At 39.3% G+C, this 16,113-nt stretch overlaps 2 protein-coding genes across 2 annotated transcripts in view; both read left to right on the forward strand.

The window, feature by feature from the left end:
• Positions 1-259: 259 nt before the first annotated feature.
• Positions 260-1,432, forward strand: LOC106633544 (olfactory receptor 13C5). Its single transcript, XM_014338666.1, has one exon. The coding sequence runs from the start codon at positions 260-262 to the stop codon at positions 1,430-1,432; it is 1,173 nt and encodes a 390-aa protein (XP_014194152.1).
• Positions 1,433-7,934: 6,502 nt separating this feature from the next.
• si:rp71-17i16.5 (phosphatidylinositol 4,5-bisphosphate 3-kinase catalytic subunit gamma isoform) overlaps positions 7,935-16,113 on the forward strand; it is a 23,956-nt gene continuing 15,777 nt past the window's right edge. The window contains exons 1-5 of the mRNA XM_005938086.2: positions 7,935-8,306; positions 9,584-10,767; positions 11,958-12,564; positions 13,187-13,252; positions 15,157-15,382. Coding sequence (XP_005938148.1) covers positions 8,091-8,306; positions 9,584-10,767; positions 11,958-12,564; positions 13,187-13,252; positions 15,157-15,382 — 2,299 coding nt within the window. The 5' untranslated portion in view covers positions 7,935-8,090. The remainder of the gene's footprint in view (positions 8,307-9,583; positions 10,768-11,957; positions 12,565-13,186; positions 13,253-15,156; positions 15,383-16,113) is intronic.

Consider the following 16,113-nt stretch of genomic DNA (forward strand, 5'->3'; position numbering starts at 1 on the left):
GAGACTGCAGACCGAGTCCAGAGTCTGTGCTGAGAATCCTGATGCGTGGATTTTACGTGGTCTGTGAATTGTTTGCTGTTCAAGTTCAGTGTGACGTCCAACAACTGGTCACAGAGAACTGTGGGCGTGTGTATGCGCGCGTGTTGCCGGGTCAGATCGTACAGGTGTGGGAAAATGCTGAAGGATGCAGACCTGTGAATGGCATTAGGCTGTGGGAGAGGACGGAGACATCAGGCTGTTGATGCTTCCACAGATTAAAATGACAGCTGTGCTGGAGACGGAGGCGCACAACCTCACTGAGGAGCGCGACAGCTTCAGCCAGGAGAACCAAACTAACCCACACGCGGCTGGACAGCTGAACAATGCCAACTGCCTGTTTCTGTCTATAGTACCTGAAGGACAGACGGTTTCAGTGCTGATTTTCTTTTTTGTCTTGCTGACCGCCTTGTCGTGCTTTGTGAACGCGCTTACTCTGTTCGGCCTGGGACAGTCGGAGGAGTTTTCCTGGCAGCCGCGCTTTATCCTGCTCAAGAACCTGATTTTCAGCGACCTGGTGCAGACTGCGACCTTTGGCCCGGCGGTCGTCCACTCACTAATCCAGCGCCGCACGATGGCGTTCAGCGGATGGTGTTACGTTCAGTACTTTTTGGGTGGAGTCTCTGTCTTCTGTAGTCTCGTTACTATAACTTGCATGGCGTTGGAGCGATACATATACGTCTGTCATGCCATCCGGTACTTGCCAATTTTCACTAAGATGCGCCTGCGGGGTGTCCTGGGGGGAATCTGGCTGTACTCGGTTTTCATCGGCGTCTCTGAAATTGTGCTGCTGCACACCGGGAGAGGAGAGGATGATGAAACGGTCACCACGGGGCTTCTGTGCGAGCCAGATGTTGTGGAACAGCACCTGGGGTTCCCCCGTGCCTCTGCAGTTTTTCGCAAAACCGTGGGTTCCCTCACCCTGCTGCTGTGTCTGCTGATACACGCGTTTTCCTTCTTTAGAATGTACCAGGTCGCGCGCAACGCAGTGATACCTTTCAACGCGATTAACGTCACAGCGCGCAACACTGTGTTGTTTTACTGCGGGATGCTGTTCCTGCAGCTGCTGCCGTTGCTCCTCAAAGTCGCGTCGGACGCGCTGTGGGAGTTTAGGGCACCGGTGGCGATGATGGTACAGTCCTCTCAGTCTCCTGGCCTCTGCAAAGTGAAGACCACCCCCACGGCCACGGCGACTGCGCTTCATATATCGCTGCTGGTTATGCTCATAGTGCCACCGTGCATTAACCCGCTGGTGTATGGACTGTGGAGTGTGGAGATGAGGCAGGCGCTGACCAGCAGGTTGCGGTCGTGGACAGAGAGAAGGGCTAACGAGCGCGCGGCAGAGAGAATAAGACTGGAACACGTGGCGCGTCGAAATGGAGCTCAGGCGGGATAAACCGCTTTAAGAGACACAGCTAAACTGAACTACTGATGACAAACTGGACAGCACCAGGAGCAAACTAAACTGTCTTTCTGCTATTTATCTTACTTTTAAGACTCTAAAGCAGAGATGTCCAATTCATTTTACAGCCCAGTTTGTTTTTAATTGGGCCTAACAAGAGAAGCTCCCCTTTCTGTCAGCGTAAAGATGTTTAAATACACCTTTAATCCCAATTAATATAAAAAAAGAAGAGTCTTTTCTACATGATAAGAAATGCTGCTGCAGCAAATCAAAGAAATCTGTCAGCAAGATAAAATGGGTGTAGAAAATTACAGAAAAGTTCTAGTAGTAATAGCAATAACAGGAGTTGTTTTTTTTTTTTAATGAAATCATAATAATTAAAAAAAAGATTATTTTTTCCTCCATTGACTCTTTGTATCAAAAAAGAAAAAAAAAGAAAAGAAAGTGACGATGAAAAAATAACAGGAACTTTTGTGTTTTATCTGTTATTGTTAATCTGTTCCTTAGTTACTTGGGCATAGTGTGGATGGCATGGGGAAGGTCTTTAGTAGGAAGGAAGGTTTTTAAGTACACTGTTCCAAAAAATAGTAATGTCAAAGTATCTTACTGTATATTTTACAGTTTTGTACTGTCTTTCTAGAATATTAAGTTTACATACGTAGACTGTGATTTTACATGTCAAAGGTAAAATAACATAACATCACTGTAAATATAGTAAAACACAACTTACTTGTTTTTTAATATATATATTTTTTGTACATATGCATATTTAGATTGTAAAAATACATTCAGAAATGTATCATAATTTCACAAATATTTGTCTGTTATGTGAGAGAATGATCTGTTAAATTCAAATGTAATACTATGAAAAAATATATAAAATGATTGAAAATTAATGAGAATAATCAATAATTATAGGAGTATTTGAATTATAATTTTGCTGAAAATTTCATGTCATCTAGGTCTGATTCAATAATTCAGAGGTAACAAGTGAAAATATAATTAATAGGAATAAAAACGGAAAAAAACATATAAAACATTGCACGGCCACACTGTGCTAATTATATATTTTTAAAAATAATATAAATCTCATAGTATTCACAACATTCCTGAACAGAAATAGGCCTCTGCACCTGGGGTGAGGCTGTGGCCATGAAAACAATGTGACATGCCATTGGATGTTGGGACATATAATAACATGACGCTAAGCATCGGCCAATGAATGTGAACTAACAACCACAAGGTTGCGGGTATGGCTGCACTGTAGGAAAAAATCCTAATATAAAAGTATTTTACTGCATTTAACAGTTTTGTTCTGTTCTTCTAGAATATCATTAAAGTTACGTAAATAGACTGTGATTTCACATTTCCAATGTAAATTAACATTAAATCACTGTAATGTAATAAAACATAATTCATGATTATTAAATGTATCTGTCTGTACATATGCATATTTAGATTGTTAAAATACATTCACAAATGTATCATGATTTCACAAATATCTGTCCGTTATTTGAAAGATTGAACTGTTGAATTCAAATGTAATGCTATGGAAAAGTATATAACATGATCCCTATAAGCTTGTGTTACATCACATAAGTATTATTATCATTGCTATTAGGGCGATCGTGGCTCAAGAGTTGGCAGTTTGCCTTGTGATCAGAAGGTTGCCGGTTCGAGCCCTGGCTCAGACACTCTCAGTATTGTGTCCGTGGTCAAGACTCTTTGCCTACTGGGGAGGGGCCGATGGTGCGATATGGCAGCCTTGCCTCTGTCCCAGGGCATGCAATCCATTATTATTTAAACCAACTGTTAACTGTATATTTCTGTACATTTACGTATTATGATTCATATTGCCACATTCATTGACCTTGTTTATAGGTAATTTCATTGTTTGATCACGTTAAAATGTTCCTAATTTAATGTCTAAAAGCACTTGGAAAAGGCAGAATCCCATGTAAAATTAGCGCAACAAACTGTATTGTCATTACTGGAAATAACCGTATTTTTATGAGGAAGTTATTTTCTGTTATTTTACGGTAGTATTTTGGCGCCCCAGCTGCCGGAATATTACTGTTTTTTTTAGATGTTTTTTTTAACAGTGTAGGAAAACTTGTAAAACCTATGACAATACAAAAGTCTGAAGTCGATGCCCTCTATGACATTTTCCGAAGCTGTTTAGTGAGTTGGATTGGAGTATTTGCCGGCTAACTCTGGCTCCCGGGCCTTATGTTGCACACCCCTGCTCTAAGGTAAGAGAGGCTGCAGCGGAGAACCAGGTAGCGTACTCCCCGTAACACCTGTGATCTGTGTGAGGTTGTGGAGCACAAGTCCCTGCAGTGATCGCGTTAGCTTTTGATATTAAAGTAGCTTTGTGTCGTGTCGCTTATACGTGTGTTTATACTGTGTTCAAAAGATGACAAATGAAAGCTGTGGCCAAATGCTGCAGGAGTTGAAGGACATCCTCTTTTTAAAGTAGCTGCAGTGCTTTCAGAAATATTTTGCGCTTTGTGTGGTCAGTCAGCAGGCTGGTGGCTTCATTTTGAAGCATATAAGCATATAAGCATATAAGCAACTTCAGATAGAGTTTTGATTTGCAGGCCAGAAATAACCTGATTACAGCACATTCTGTTTGAGTTGAAATTGTTCATTACAGTACCTAGCCTTCTCTTTTATTTGAGCAGGTTTACCTCAGCAGAGAAAGAGCTGAAAGGGAATGGACCCTTCATTAAGTGTTCTTGTCATGCCCAAATGTACAAAGTTGATAAAGAATTAAGAGATGTATTTTAGGCTAAGCTACAGCTCTTGTGTATGAACAGGAAATCATCTGCAGATTCACACAAAGTCATCGGACAGCATTTCACTGTTCAGCAAGAAAGCGACTGTACCTATGATTTGAAAATCTTGCAAGCCTGTATTTTATTCTTGATAGAAGAAAGAAAAGATATCAAACATATCAAAGCAGGCTGCGCTGTCATAGTTTCATGATGCAACAAATGTTTTCAGCTGGTAAAAGGTGTGGCCTGCAGGCCCGCCAGTTCAATGCCCACACTCATTCACTACAAAGCCATGACTGTTTGGCTGAACTATGCAAGGCCTTTCTTTTAAAAAGATCTGATATTTTGCTCTGGAACCTGTGTAAATCTTTCAGCATTGATCGTGTCTTGCCAGATTTGCAAGATGCAGGCTTTTTTTTCTGCACTGATAATTAGCCTTATTTTAGTCTGAACAAGGTCTGGAGAGAGTTGTATTTGTATTTGTATTTATTTATTTATTGTCATTGTTGCCTGGTTACATAACAAAAATGTTGTCGTTCATCAAGTTAAGGACTGTAAATTACTTTAAAACAGCAAACTATTCATTTTACATTCCTGTTTATCCAGAATGAGCTTTAATTTTTCCAAGGTTTACATGTAAAACTTTGAAAAAGTTTTCAAGATTGCATTCCAAAACCTTACATGTAATCAAATGACTTAAAGTCAGCATTTTGTCTCTAAATATCTTTTGAGTGTATGTGGAAGACTCATTTTTTGCGAACAAAAACATAAATGTTGACTGTGTTTGTTTGAAGGGTCGTTTTGCTACCTATCCTCCCTGTTTAACCAACAACAGCAGATTAGTTTTTTATTACACTGCGGTTACATGTGTTGTAGCATGGCTAGTTTTTATGTGTTGTACCATTTCAAATGTGTCTTGACAAGTTAGGGAACTGTGTCAGCTTATTTTCAGGAAGTGTTGGGTCTTTATGGCAAAAATACACTGAGACCATACGAATGCAAAGGAACTCAACAACAGACAGCTAAAGTTTAAAAAAGGGATGTCATCAACATTGCTGTTTCTTAATTTTTAAAAATGTTGGTGATAACCTTTAAAAATGTGGTCTTGCTTATAAAATGTGCTGTTACGTACATGAATTGTTGCTACATTGTAAATCAGTCACATCCAAATGTGTGTTTTTAATCAATCCTTTAGCCAGTTCAGTTGTTGTTGAAGATTTTTCAATCATAATTGTTAACTGCTGATTGTTGATATTTTAAAATGAAATATTAATCCTCAAATGAGCAAGTGTAATTGATTTACACGTTATTCTATCATCACCATGTTCCTGTTATGATTTTCCAGCTTTAGCCTCCATACAGAGGCGTTGTGACAGTGTCTATTGAACTATTTAGGATCTCCTGCAGGTCAAAACTGTAACTTATTTGGCAGTCAGATTAATCAAAGCACTGCAAGGTGTTCTCATACCTACTCCCTAGTATATAAAACTGCAAGTATTTTCACACTGCAATCAGGAATTACAAAACACATTATGATGACACGAAGACCTGATGGCAAACAAAGCGTCACATCAGACAACAAGATCAGTAAAACCTGCATTCTTAAAACCCTTAAAAAATTAAGCTATAACCATACGAAGAAAATCTGCTTCGTAAAATTAGCAGGTAATTATATGATTAGATTTCTGTTTGGATTGTGTTAAAGCACTATTGTGAAGATACTGTGGATTCATTTGTTACAGATGTGTGTCATCTTTAAAAGGAAATTATTAAAATGGTTGAAAACAGCTGATCAATGGTCGTCTTGTGTCTGCATGACAAGCATGTGAAATTAACGTATCTGTACGCTGACATTTTATAGGTTTTTTACAGAGATCACTGACAAAAGAAGGAATTACTTAAATTAGTACATTTACCTGAATTCATGCAAGTTTAGCTTTTAAAGATGACTGACTGTTTAAGTTATTTGATTGTATGCAAATGTTTCATGTAATTTTGTTACATAAGTATAATGTTGAACAGATTGTATACATGCTTACAGTTGTGATGATTCTTAGTAAGTTGCACCTCAACCGGATGCTTTTGGTAGCCATCAACAAGCTTCTGGCATAATTCTGGCTCGATACCCATATGGAAAAGATATATATAAATCTTATAAAGTTTGTATCTGTCTTGTGTGAAACTTGTATGAAAAGCATATAAGAGTGAAAACAGATATAAGATCCCTTGAAAAATTATATAATGAAACTTGTATGTTTTGGATACTTACTAAAACAATGTATGAAAGTAATGAGAAAGTGGCCACTTTCATGAGTAATCACATATAAGTTTTTACTATTTCTTTTCCATATGGGTATGTAAGCAGATTTTACACTAATAGGTCGGCCAAACTTGCTGCGGTCTCATGGTGTGCAGGTTAACATGTTTACCTTGCATGTAAACGAACCACAGTTTGAGATCAGAAAGCGACACAAGTTAGTTAGTGTACCCCCAGATACATGACAAGATTGCGTCGGGGTGGGAATGGAGTGGAAATCAAAATAGGGATACATTTGTTGGTGCAGTCCCTTGGAAAATAACGGAGTAGCTGAAAGTACTTTTAGATGTGCTAAATTCCCCAAAAGGGCAAACTAATTTGATTGTCACAGCATTTCTGTAATAAAGCACTGAGAATAAAATAAAGTCATTTTCCTTCTTGTTGGAGTGTCCAATAACACATGATAACTAAATGTTCATTATTCAGCTCCAAATCAACCCCTCTCTGAGATGTTCTTTCTCCCATGAAACTACTTTTAGTGATTCATTAAGCAGTGTTCAAACCCTCCAAAGGGAAGTACTGAACTGAAGGTACAAGTTAATCATATGACACCCATGCGCATCACACTAGTTGTTGAGCCGGTCTTTTTCTTCCTCCTGGCGGGAAAATGACTTCAGCTGCTTGGCAGTCTTTGGCCCAGTTCCAGTCCAGCCTCTACACCCTCCCCCTTCTTGAGTCATGTTTGTGGCTGAATGGTAACTGTGTCTATAAATTATTGGAAACTTGTTTTTAGTTTCATTTTGTTACGGTGATTATTTATCCTGAAAGAAATACTGTACTATGTCTTCATCCTATTCTTATTCTCAGTTTTTAATATTAGCCTCCACAACAATAACAATAATAACCAAACAACTATCGAACACTTTTCAGGAAACTCTTACCAATTTCATTTTTTTTACTGATTTGTATCTACAAAGGCTTTGAATTTGCTCTGTGCTGCATACAAAACAATAGCATGGTTTGATGGAGTGTAGTTCAGTAAATGATATGAGTAAGAGTAGAGTAAAGTAAACAACATTTAAAAATACTGACTGACACCTTTCAGCTATTTTAACCAGTAGACCAACACATTCTACACAGAACAGAAAGCCAAACAACCCAAACAGGTTTGGTGTATTACTGTAAAAAACAGTAATTCTGCCCAGCTTGACCTGTTTAATTTGTGATTAAATTGCAGAAGTTGACATTTCCCTCTTAAACAGTTTTAGTCCAGGAGTGTTTACTGTAGCATGTTGTCCATACTTAGTTGTGAAAATGTCAGAATAGCTATTATAATTTGTTACTGGAGTACAAAAAAGAATAAGGAAGTTACCTATGTTACATTGTCAGTAAATGTTCTGCTATTAATAATAACATCATGGTGTTTGAGAACTGAAGCACAAAAGAATGAGGAAGTCTCGGAGCAGTCACAAAAAGGGAACACACACTGTTACATTGTCAGATAAGCAGAGTTGTGTGCGCTCCACCAGAGGACCCAAACTAATCAGCACCAGCCTTTGTATAAGTTTTTCTTTTTAAATCAGAGTTTTGTTAAAGCTTGGCTCTCTTTAAAGTCCCAATGGATGCTGCTGTGAATCGGCCAACCCGTCCACACTCTATAGACAGTGTAAGAAGACTGTCTACCCAAGGCTGCTTTGAGAACACCCTGAAGTTTATTTGTGAGTTTAAGCCTGGTGATGAGGATCAAGATATCAGCATGGGCTGCGAGCCGATATCAGTCACCCTCCCTGCACAGTGTAGTGTCTACCAATTGAGGCTACGCATCTGTATGGAGGTATGTAAACCTGCACTGAGTGGTCTATCGTGCAAAGGATGTTTTCCTTTTATTCTCATAGACTGTATTGGATGTAGTTCTGGGTCTATAAAGTGAAATTGATAGCGCAGTTCCTAAAAACTAGTTTCTTTATAATGGAAGTTGGTGCTCTGGGGTGGGTGTGGTGCAGACTGGTCTGTTCGCAAAATAAATTCAAACTTAGAGAGGTCAATAAATGTGAGGTTCACCTTAGTAAACGTTTTCCCATTGAGCTTTTGGTTTGCTAGTACAGTACGAAGAACATTATGGTCTCACTGAGGGTACAATAAACAATAAAGCAGAGTATGATTAAGGATGTAGCAAATTCATTACAGTCAATAACACATGTGCCCATAACTAAGTCCATCCCTTGTTTGGGGTGGCTGCAGAGTGGGTAATCAACTAAAGTTGGTGGTTGAATACTCGGCTGCTTCAGTCTCCATGCCAAATATCCTCGGGCAAGGAGACTGGATCCAAGTTGCACTCTGGTGCACCCACTGAATTTGTGTGAATGTTAGATAGAAAGCTCTTATGGAGGAAAAAAACATTTTAAAACGTTTATAAGTGAATCAGGCAAGTTGTCTAAAGCACGCAGGTAGACAAGCGCTATATAAGAAACAGTCCATTTACCTTTGTGGTTGAATCAGGAAATACATTAAATATAAAAATCTGCCAAATGAAATATCTGTAGCTCTGTGCCATAGTCACCCTCTGTGAAAAAGGAAGCAGCTAAAAGAAGTTTCTACGTTGCTTTATCGTCAAACCGTACATGGGAACTATCAACTGATTTAGCTGGCTTCTAAAATATTATGTATTTTTAGCTAAAAGGCAAATGTTAGCTAATATGCTAAACTAAGATTGCATGCTCATATGACATGGTATTGCATAGTCCCACTAGCAGGTATTTACAGTATAGCTGTCAGTGTGCCTCATGCTTAAGCATTTACAGTACTGTTAAAAAACGAAGAAAGGTTTTACAAGAATTTCAGAAACCCTGGTGAAAAAACAATTATAAGGAAGTATTTTTTTCCAATATGCCGCCACAGTACGCAGCTTGTTACTCAGCTCCCAGCTTGAGGTAGCGCACAAATTTCCCCGCCGTGGGATCAATAAAGTGTTATCTCATCTTCTTGTTCTTTGGAGCAAAACATAATGAAATGATGGGGGGATCAAGACATTTGCGCAACACTATATTCAGACTACAGTAATCAAACATTGCATGTATTTATTTTTTCATGTATATGATTCTATGCCTCCAGGCACAGGAGCAAAACTGCCACCCAGACCCTTTTGCAATATTGGACCCCGAGAAATACAGCCTGCTCTATGCCAGGGGTAGCGACTGGTATGAAGCCTACGATGACTGTCAGGTTATCAGGACATTAGACATTCCATGGTCACGTAATGACCCTCATTGCCTATCAGCACACATAATAGTAAAACCGCCTGTGGCAGTTGATCCAGAGGAGAACGAGAAACAACAGCAGTGCCTGACTTATCTGATCGGACATGACCTGGAGAAAGAAGCATCTGATAGACTTGGTGAGCTCACCTTCACCCGTCGGAAACTGGCATCTGCTAGGAAACAAGAGCTGAAGAAACGGGATGACAAGTTGTATGCCACAGAGCCTTGGATAACGCATACCGCCTTACCAGAAGAACTACAAGAATGGCAGAACAGAGACTTTCCTGTCACTTTCCACTACATGAGCAGGATCAGCTTCAGCATAAAGGCTGACCTCAGCACAACACCACAACTACTTCTTAAAGTTTTTGAAAGGGTGATGAATGACCGAGGGATTAAATACGATGGGCCTGACAATCTCGTGTTGAAAGTTGCAGGCAGGGAGGAGTTTTTATCTGGAGACTACGCCCTGAACGATTTCCTCTGGGTGCGACAGTGCCTGAAAACAAACCAAGAGCTTCACCTCTTTGTTGTCCCCGTGTCGCAGCTTCCCTCGGAGGCTGTCAAATTTGTGGACTGGCCACTTGTTGATGGTTTTAGCGGCCAGTTCAGTTCCCACAATGATCTCAGCCTTAAAGGGAAGGATTTGGATGACATCTTCATGATATCCTTGTGGGACTGCAACAGAAATTTCAGAGTCAAATTGCTTGGATTTGATATCCCACAACTTCCAAGCAAATGCCCTCAGTCTGTTTATGTTGAAGCATCCATACTCCATGGTAATAAGGTCCTCTCTTCAGTGTCCTCCATTCCCAAGCCCCTTTCAGATGAAGTGCTGTGGAATGAGTGGCTGGACTTTGATGTTCTCCTTAGGGATCTGCCACGTGGAGCTAAGCTGGGTCTCACTATTAACGAAAGTTCTAGTGACATGTCTGCAGCAACAAAAGTGCCATCGCCTTCAAGCAACAAAACAATAGACTTGCTGAAAGGGAGAGGAAAAGTGCTCTACTTTGTCAACCTACTCCTCATAGATCACAGGTGCGGATTTTTGTTTTTATTTAACCAAAAGATCTTTATTAACAGTATAAGGGAAAAACATACATAAGCAGTTAGCTATAAAACTGTCATTTAAAAATCTCTGCTCTCCTGTCAAGTCATGCTTAGTTTGTAGTGTTAGCCAGTTATTAATTAAGTATATCAATAATATCCAAAATATGATAACATGGTAACACCACAAATCTGAGTAACAATGACAAACATTTTACAAAGATAATACACACAAAAGTTGCATTGTTGGATGTTTATGCCATTTCAGTGCCCATAGTTCTTGCACATGCTTCTTTTCCATTTTGTGTACTACACCACGATATCACGGCAAAGCATGTAATAGGCACGCCGGTCGACCGTGTCCATTTCACGCTTTTCAGTACCAGCAGGGGGAGATAATATATTTAAAACCATAAAGTCGCTAGTGACCTATGATTAACCGATTAAGCTAGGTGGCTTATATGTATTACGTGCAAATGTGTTAGTAATGTCTGTGTAAATGCTTTTATTAATGAATTTTTTGTTGGCTTGAAATAAAATATCGCCCTCTGCTGTAACTGAAGCTTACTGCAACTTCTGCATTCGTGTACATTTCCTGCTTTTGAGAGGCAGAGCATCAAATGACATGGTGCACCGGCGTGTTTATTACAGGTTTTGCCGTGATACATTTCAGGCACACAAGAAACTTTAATATTTGAATGCGCTAAATAGGATGTTAGTATGGAATTTTAACAGGTGTGAAATTTCTGAGTTAGCCGAATTTCATCCTTTCACAGTATCTGGACAAGAGTTTCAAGTCTAATCAGTTCATGAAGTAGGTTGTTTGGAAATAGGGACCCAGTCTTTTGCAACTGCTACAAATCCATGTGTGTCCATGTGCGTGGTTTTATTTACAACTACAAAATGTTGATAACATTTGGGTAACAGATGCATATACTTGTGTGTATGCATGTGTTGCCAACCTTAGTGTCAACATTGGTTTTGAGGTCTCTATTTATTATTCATTTATTAATTTATGTTTTATTTATTACATATGTGTATTTATTATTACTCCATCTGACATCTCAGTTTGTGCTCTTATATTCTTCATTTGGGAGAACGTCGAGACATTTCTTGCAGTACTGTAAAACTAACTATGATTTACACGGTGTTTCAACACGGGACACCACCTATCCCTGCAGGTCTGTTCTGAGCCAGGGGCCCTACACACTGCACATGTGGTCACACCCTGGCCTGGATGATGAGGCCATCACCTACCAAGCAGACAAGCTGTCAACTGCTACTAACCCAGACATAGCTGACTCCATGGCTATCAGCTTCCTTTTAGACCGCTACAGCTTTCCTGTGGTTGTCCCAAATACTGCTACCAACTCTGAATGTTCCAACTCCAGAGAACGTGAGACTCACGAATCTCATGTCCCCCCACCCTTGCCTATCAAAAGATATTCTTTGCCAGCAAACTCACTGGCTGACAGTGTAACTCTCAAATCCCCAACTACAGCCATCAACACCAAAAAGCCATGCCTCAGAAGGTTTCGGGAGGAGAGTGTCCGTTATGCCTCCAGTCTACCCCAGTACTTGCGTAATGTTGACTGGATGAACCGCAATTCGGTTGAAGATGTCCACTGGCTACTGGGATACTGGCAACCTGAGGAACTGGATGTAACAGTGGCATTGGAGCTACTAAGCATGGATTTTGCAGATGAGTTTGTCAGGAGACTGGCAGTGAAGAGACTGGAGAGTCTGTCGAATGATGATGTGCTGAAGTATTTGCTTCAGGTTGTGCAGGTATGTGTTTATATGAAAATTGATAAACAGATTCATTCATATTGCCTGACGCGCAAAACGTCATCTGAAATACTTAAACTACTATTAACTACCTGTTTAGTTTGCAAAGTGAATCTGTCTTTATTCCACTCCCCATTCTATTGAACATCAGGACTGTATGTGTTGCTTTTTTTAATACAATTACAATACATAAAAAAAAAATCATGATTACTGCTAATCTAAACTGTCAAATGTTTTCCCTGAAGCCACAGACTTGTTTCAAAATGTTCTCTTAGAGTCTGTGTGGAATGCATCACCAATGCAATGACATTTATCAGATTTTACTGGTTACATTAGACATCACCCACTTATCTTTTCTCTGACAGCTTTCATTTTGCTTCATGTTTTATTTTCCCTTTGATCCTTACTCCAAGATGCTTTCCACATTTCTGTTCTGTTCTTTTTCATAAGGCCTAACATTCACCTTTTGTTTAAGTCATGTAAATATATCCAGTAGAATGTGAACACATTTAAGCATTTCAACCATCCCCCCCATCCCACTATTTAAGGATATTTGTAAAATCACTTAAAACGACTATTAAAGTGTGACAATGACCTTTTCCTTCACCTTTAACTCTTACAGATCCTAAAAGTGGAACCTTACCATGACAGTTTCCTCGCTCGGTACCTCATCCAAAGAGCTCTGCGGGTAAGTCATGAAGCATCCACTGTGACTACAGAGTACTGGCATGTACAAGGTTGTCAGCAGAATATTTTTGCCAGACAAAATTATTATTTTTTGTCTTTTTCTAATGAAGAGAGACAAAACAAAACCTACTTAAAGAAACTAAATAATCACTTGCAGTGGTGGCTGGTGGTGAGAATGGGTGGGTGGGCTAACAAATACAATTCATAGACGGCACTGTAGCAATCGCAGCATCACATCCCTGGTTCCAAGTTACAGCCACATGTTGTCATAGTAACAGTAACAAAGACTATAGAAAAAATACCCAGAATGAGCTAAGGCTAAAAAATGTACTCTCTTACACACACACACACACACACACACACACACACACACACACACACACACACACACACACACACACACACACACACACCTTCTTACTAGATATTTTTGTACTAGGGTTCAAAATCAACTTCCCAATTCAAATGAATTTTAAATAATCTGATATTGATTCCTTAAATCCTTAAATTACATTTTTCAAATAGAAGTGTATTTTGCTGTGTATGACACTTGCAAGAGGTTGACAAGAGAAAGCCATGCAAGAGTTAAGTGACCTGGTGCCACAAGCCTAAAGACAGATGTTCGGCAGCTGTATTTGGATTCAAGAACTGTGAAGACAGTGAAGAGTGGACAAAAGCAAAGCCATATGCAAGGCGTGCAAAATGGAGGTGAAATACTGTGAAAGTTAAATAAAAGTTGCAATATTGTAACTGCTTTAGGATCTGTTGTTAATTTGGAAATTAATATATTTAATTTACAAAGTTTAAAGGGTTATTTGAACAGTAAATATCCAAGATAAATGATCATAATTTAAATATTTCTGACTGAGTCAAAGTTGAATTGAGTCAGGACCTTGTGAATCAGAATGGAATCAGCTCTATTCTGTACACATCAGCATGTCATTTTTTCATTGCTAAGTGATGCCAGAAAAATCAATTCAAGCTCTGTGGGAATGCACTCCAGAGTACGAGGCGGTATTCACACCAAAAATAATGGTCATTATAGAAGAGCAACAGGCAACAGGAAGAAATTGTGCTACAGTCATTTAAGGAGAGAGAGAGGTGTCGGGCGCACCTTTTTTAAAGAGAAGCTCGCGTCATCGACCTCTCTGGGCCAGATCAATCAATGGTGTTGGATCCTGTCAGATGACCTCTTATTCTATGCTGATGTCACGGGGATGTATTTGTGTTAATTTCAATGTTTCAGAAACAGTGCGCTGAAGTTTTTTCTTAGTCGGCATCTGCAAAAATGACTTTGCAGACTTTAACCCTGGAAATTCCACACTGCTGTCCAACACCATCATCTCACCTTTTTGGTTGTCTCTGCGTATCAGTGAAAATCAAGGAAACGTTTCCTTGGGGGAACTTTATTCAAACTGCAGAATTGAGCCCGTTGAGAATTGAAGCATTATGGTACCACTTAGATAATATAAAGCCCCGTTAGGTTCTATGTTTGTGTGCCGGTCCACAATAACAAACAGTGTTTGACTCTCTAGAATCTGCACAAGAATCCTGATGTTTTGTGCTCAAATCCGATTTTATACTTATAAAGCACTAAAGTAGCTCCCAATTATGATTGGCTCATAGCTTATAAAAAGCTTGTGACAAGCTTAATAATGGATCTGATTTTCTTTCTTTCTTTTTATTTATCTAATTTTGTATTTTCATTCACAATAGTCATCAAAAGATCAGGTTTTTGTGTGAATAAAAATAATACCTTTCATTTAAAAGTTTTTCTTTTTTCAGGTGAGTTTAATAAAGGTTTCAGTCTGCTGGAACATTAATGAATGTTTTTACACCAGTAAGATGTCGACTGCAACCAGATCTGTTTCACGCTGTCTGACTCACTCACATCTTTCACTGCAGAGCAAAAGAATCGGACACTTCTTCTTCTGGTACGTTCGCAGTGAGGTAGCAGGGTGCCCGTATTTCCGACAGCGCATGGCTGTGATTCTGGAGGCCTACCTGCTGGGCTGTGGTCAGGCCATGCTCGACAGCTTCACCCAGCAGGTCCAGGCGGTGGAGGCCCTGCAGGAGGTCGCTGTCATCATTAAAAACCTGTACCCTGACAAAACCAACCTTGATTCTACAAGTAGGGAGCATCATTTTTTCTTAATTAATATATCAAAATTTTATTTTTAAAAAGCTAAAAGTATATAATTTAATTTTATTTCACTGTTTTTTACTGAATGTTTTATCATGGTGCAGCATCTCTATCAGATTCAGGTCAGGACTTTGACTAGGCCACTCCAAAGTATTCATTTTGTTTCTCTTAAGCCATTCAGAGGTGGACCTACTGGGTGGACCTATTTTCCTGCTGCAGAGCCACGTGCACTTCAGCTTGTTTTTGTTTCAGAATGTTTAGTAGACAGCAGAATTCATGCTTTCATTTACCACAGCAAGTCTTTCAGGTCCCGAGGCAGCAAAACAGGTACATAACATGTTTTTGCGATCATCAAGATGTTTTCTGGCAAAACTGAACGAGCCTGTATGTTCCTTTTCATCTAGGAACTTCACCCTGCAGGCCATTTTTGTCATGCCATCTCTCACCTAACACATTTTAACATTAACAAAACTTGATCAATTCCTAAAAGAGTGAAAATGCATTTTAAAGAGCTTAAAATCTACAGTTCTCCCGATTAACTGCTCCTTCCATAATTCTTCCTCTGCCCCACTGCAATCCGGAAATATTAAATATTTAGGTATTAATGTTTCTCCTAAGCTTTCAGACTTAACTAAATTAAACCACATCCCACTTCTAAAGAAAGTAGAAGGCGATCTGACTAGATGGAAATCTTTACCCATATCACTCATGGGAGGGGT

The sequence above is a fragment of the Haplochromis burtoni genome, unplaced genomic scaffold, assembly GCF_018398535.1.
Source record: "Haplochromis burtoni strain Fernald_Lab_line unplaced genomic scaffold, NCSU_Asbu1 Contig_246, whole genome shotgun sequence".
Taxonomy (NCBI): domain Eukaryota; kingdom Metazoa; phylum Chordata; class Actinopteri; order Cichliformes; family Cichlidae; genus Haplochromis; species Haplochromis burtoni.

What these genes read in the sequence shown, in the direction of transcription:
- LOC106633544 (XM_014338666.1), top strand. Translation starts at nt 260, where the DNA reads ATGACAGCTGTGCTGGAGACGGAGGCGCACAACCTCACTGAGGAGCGC.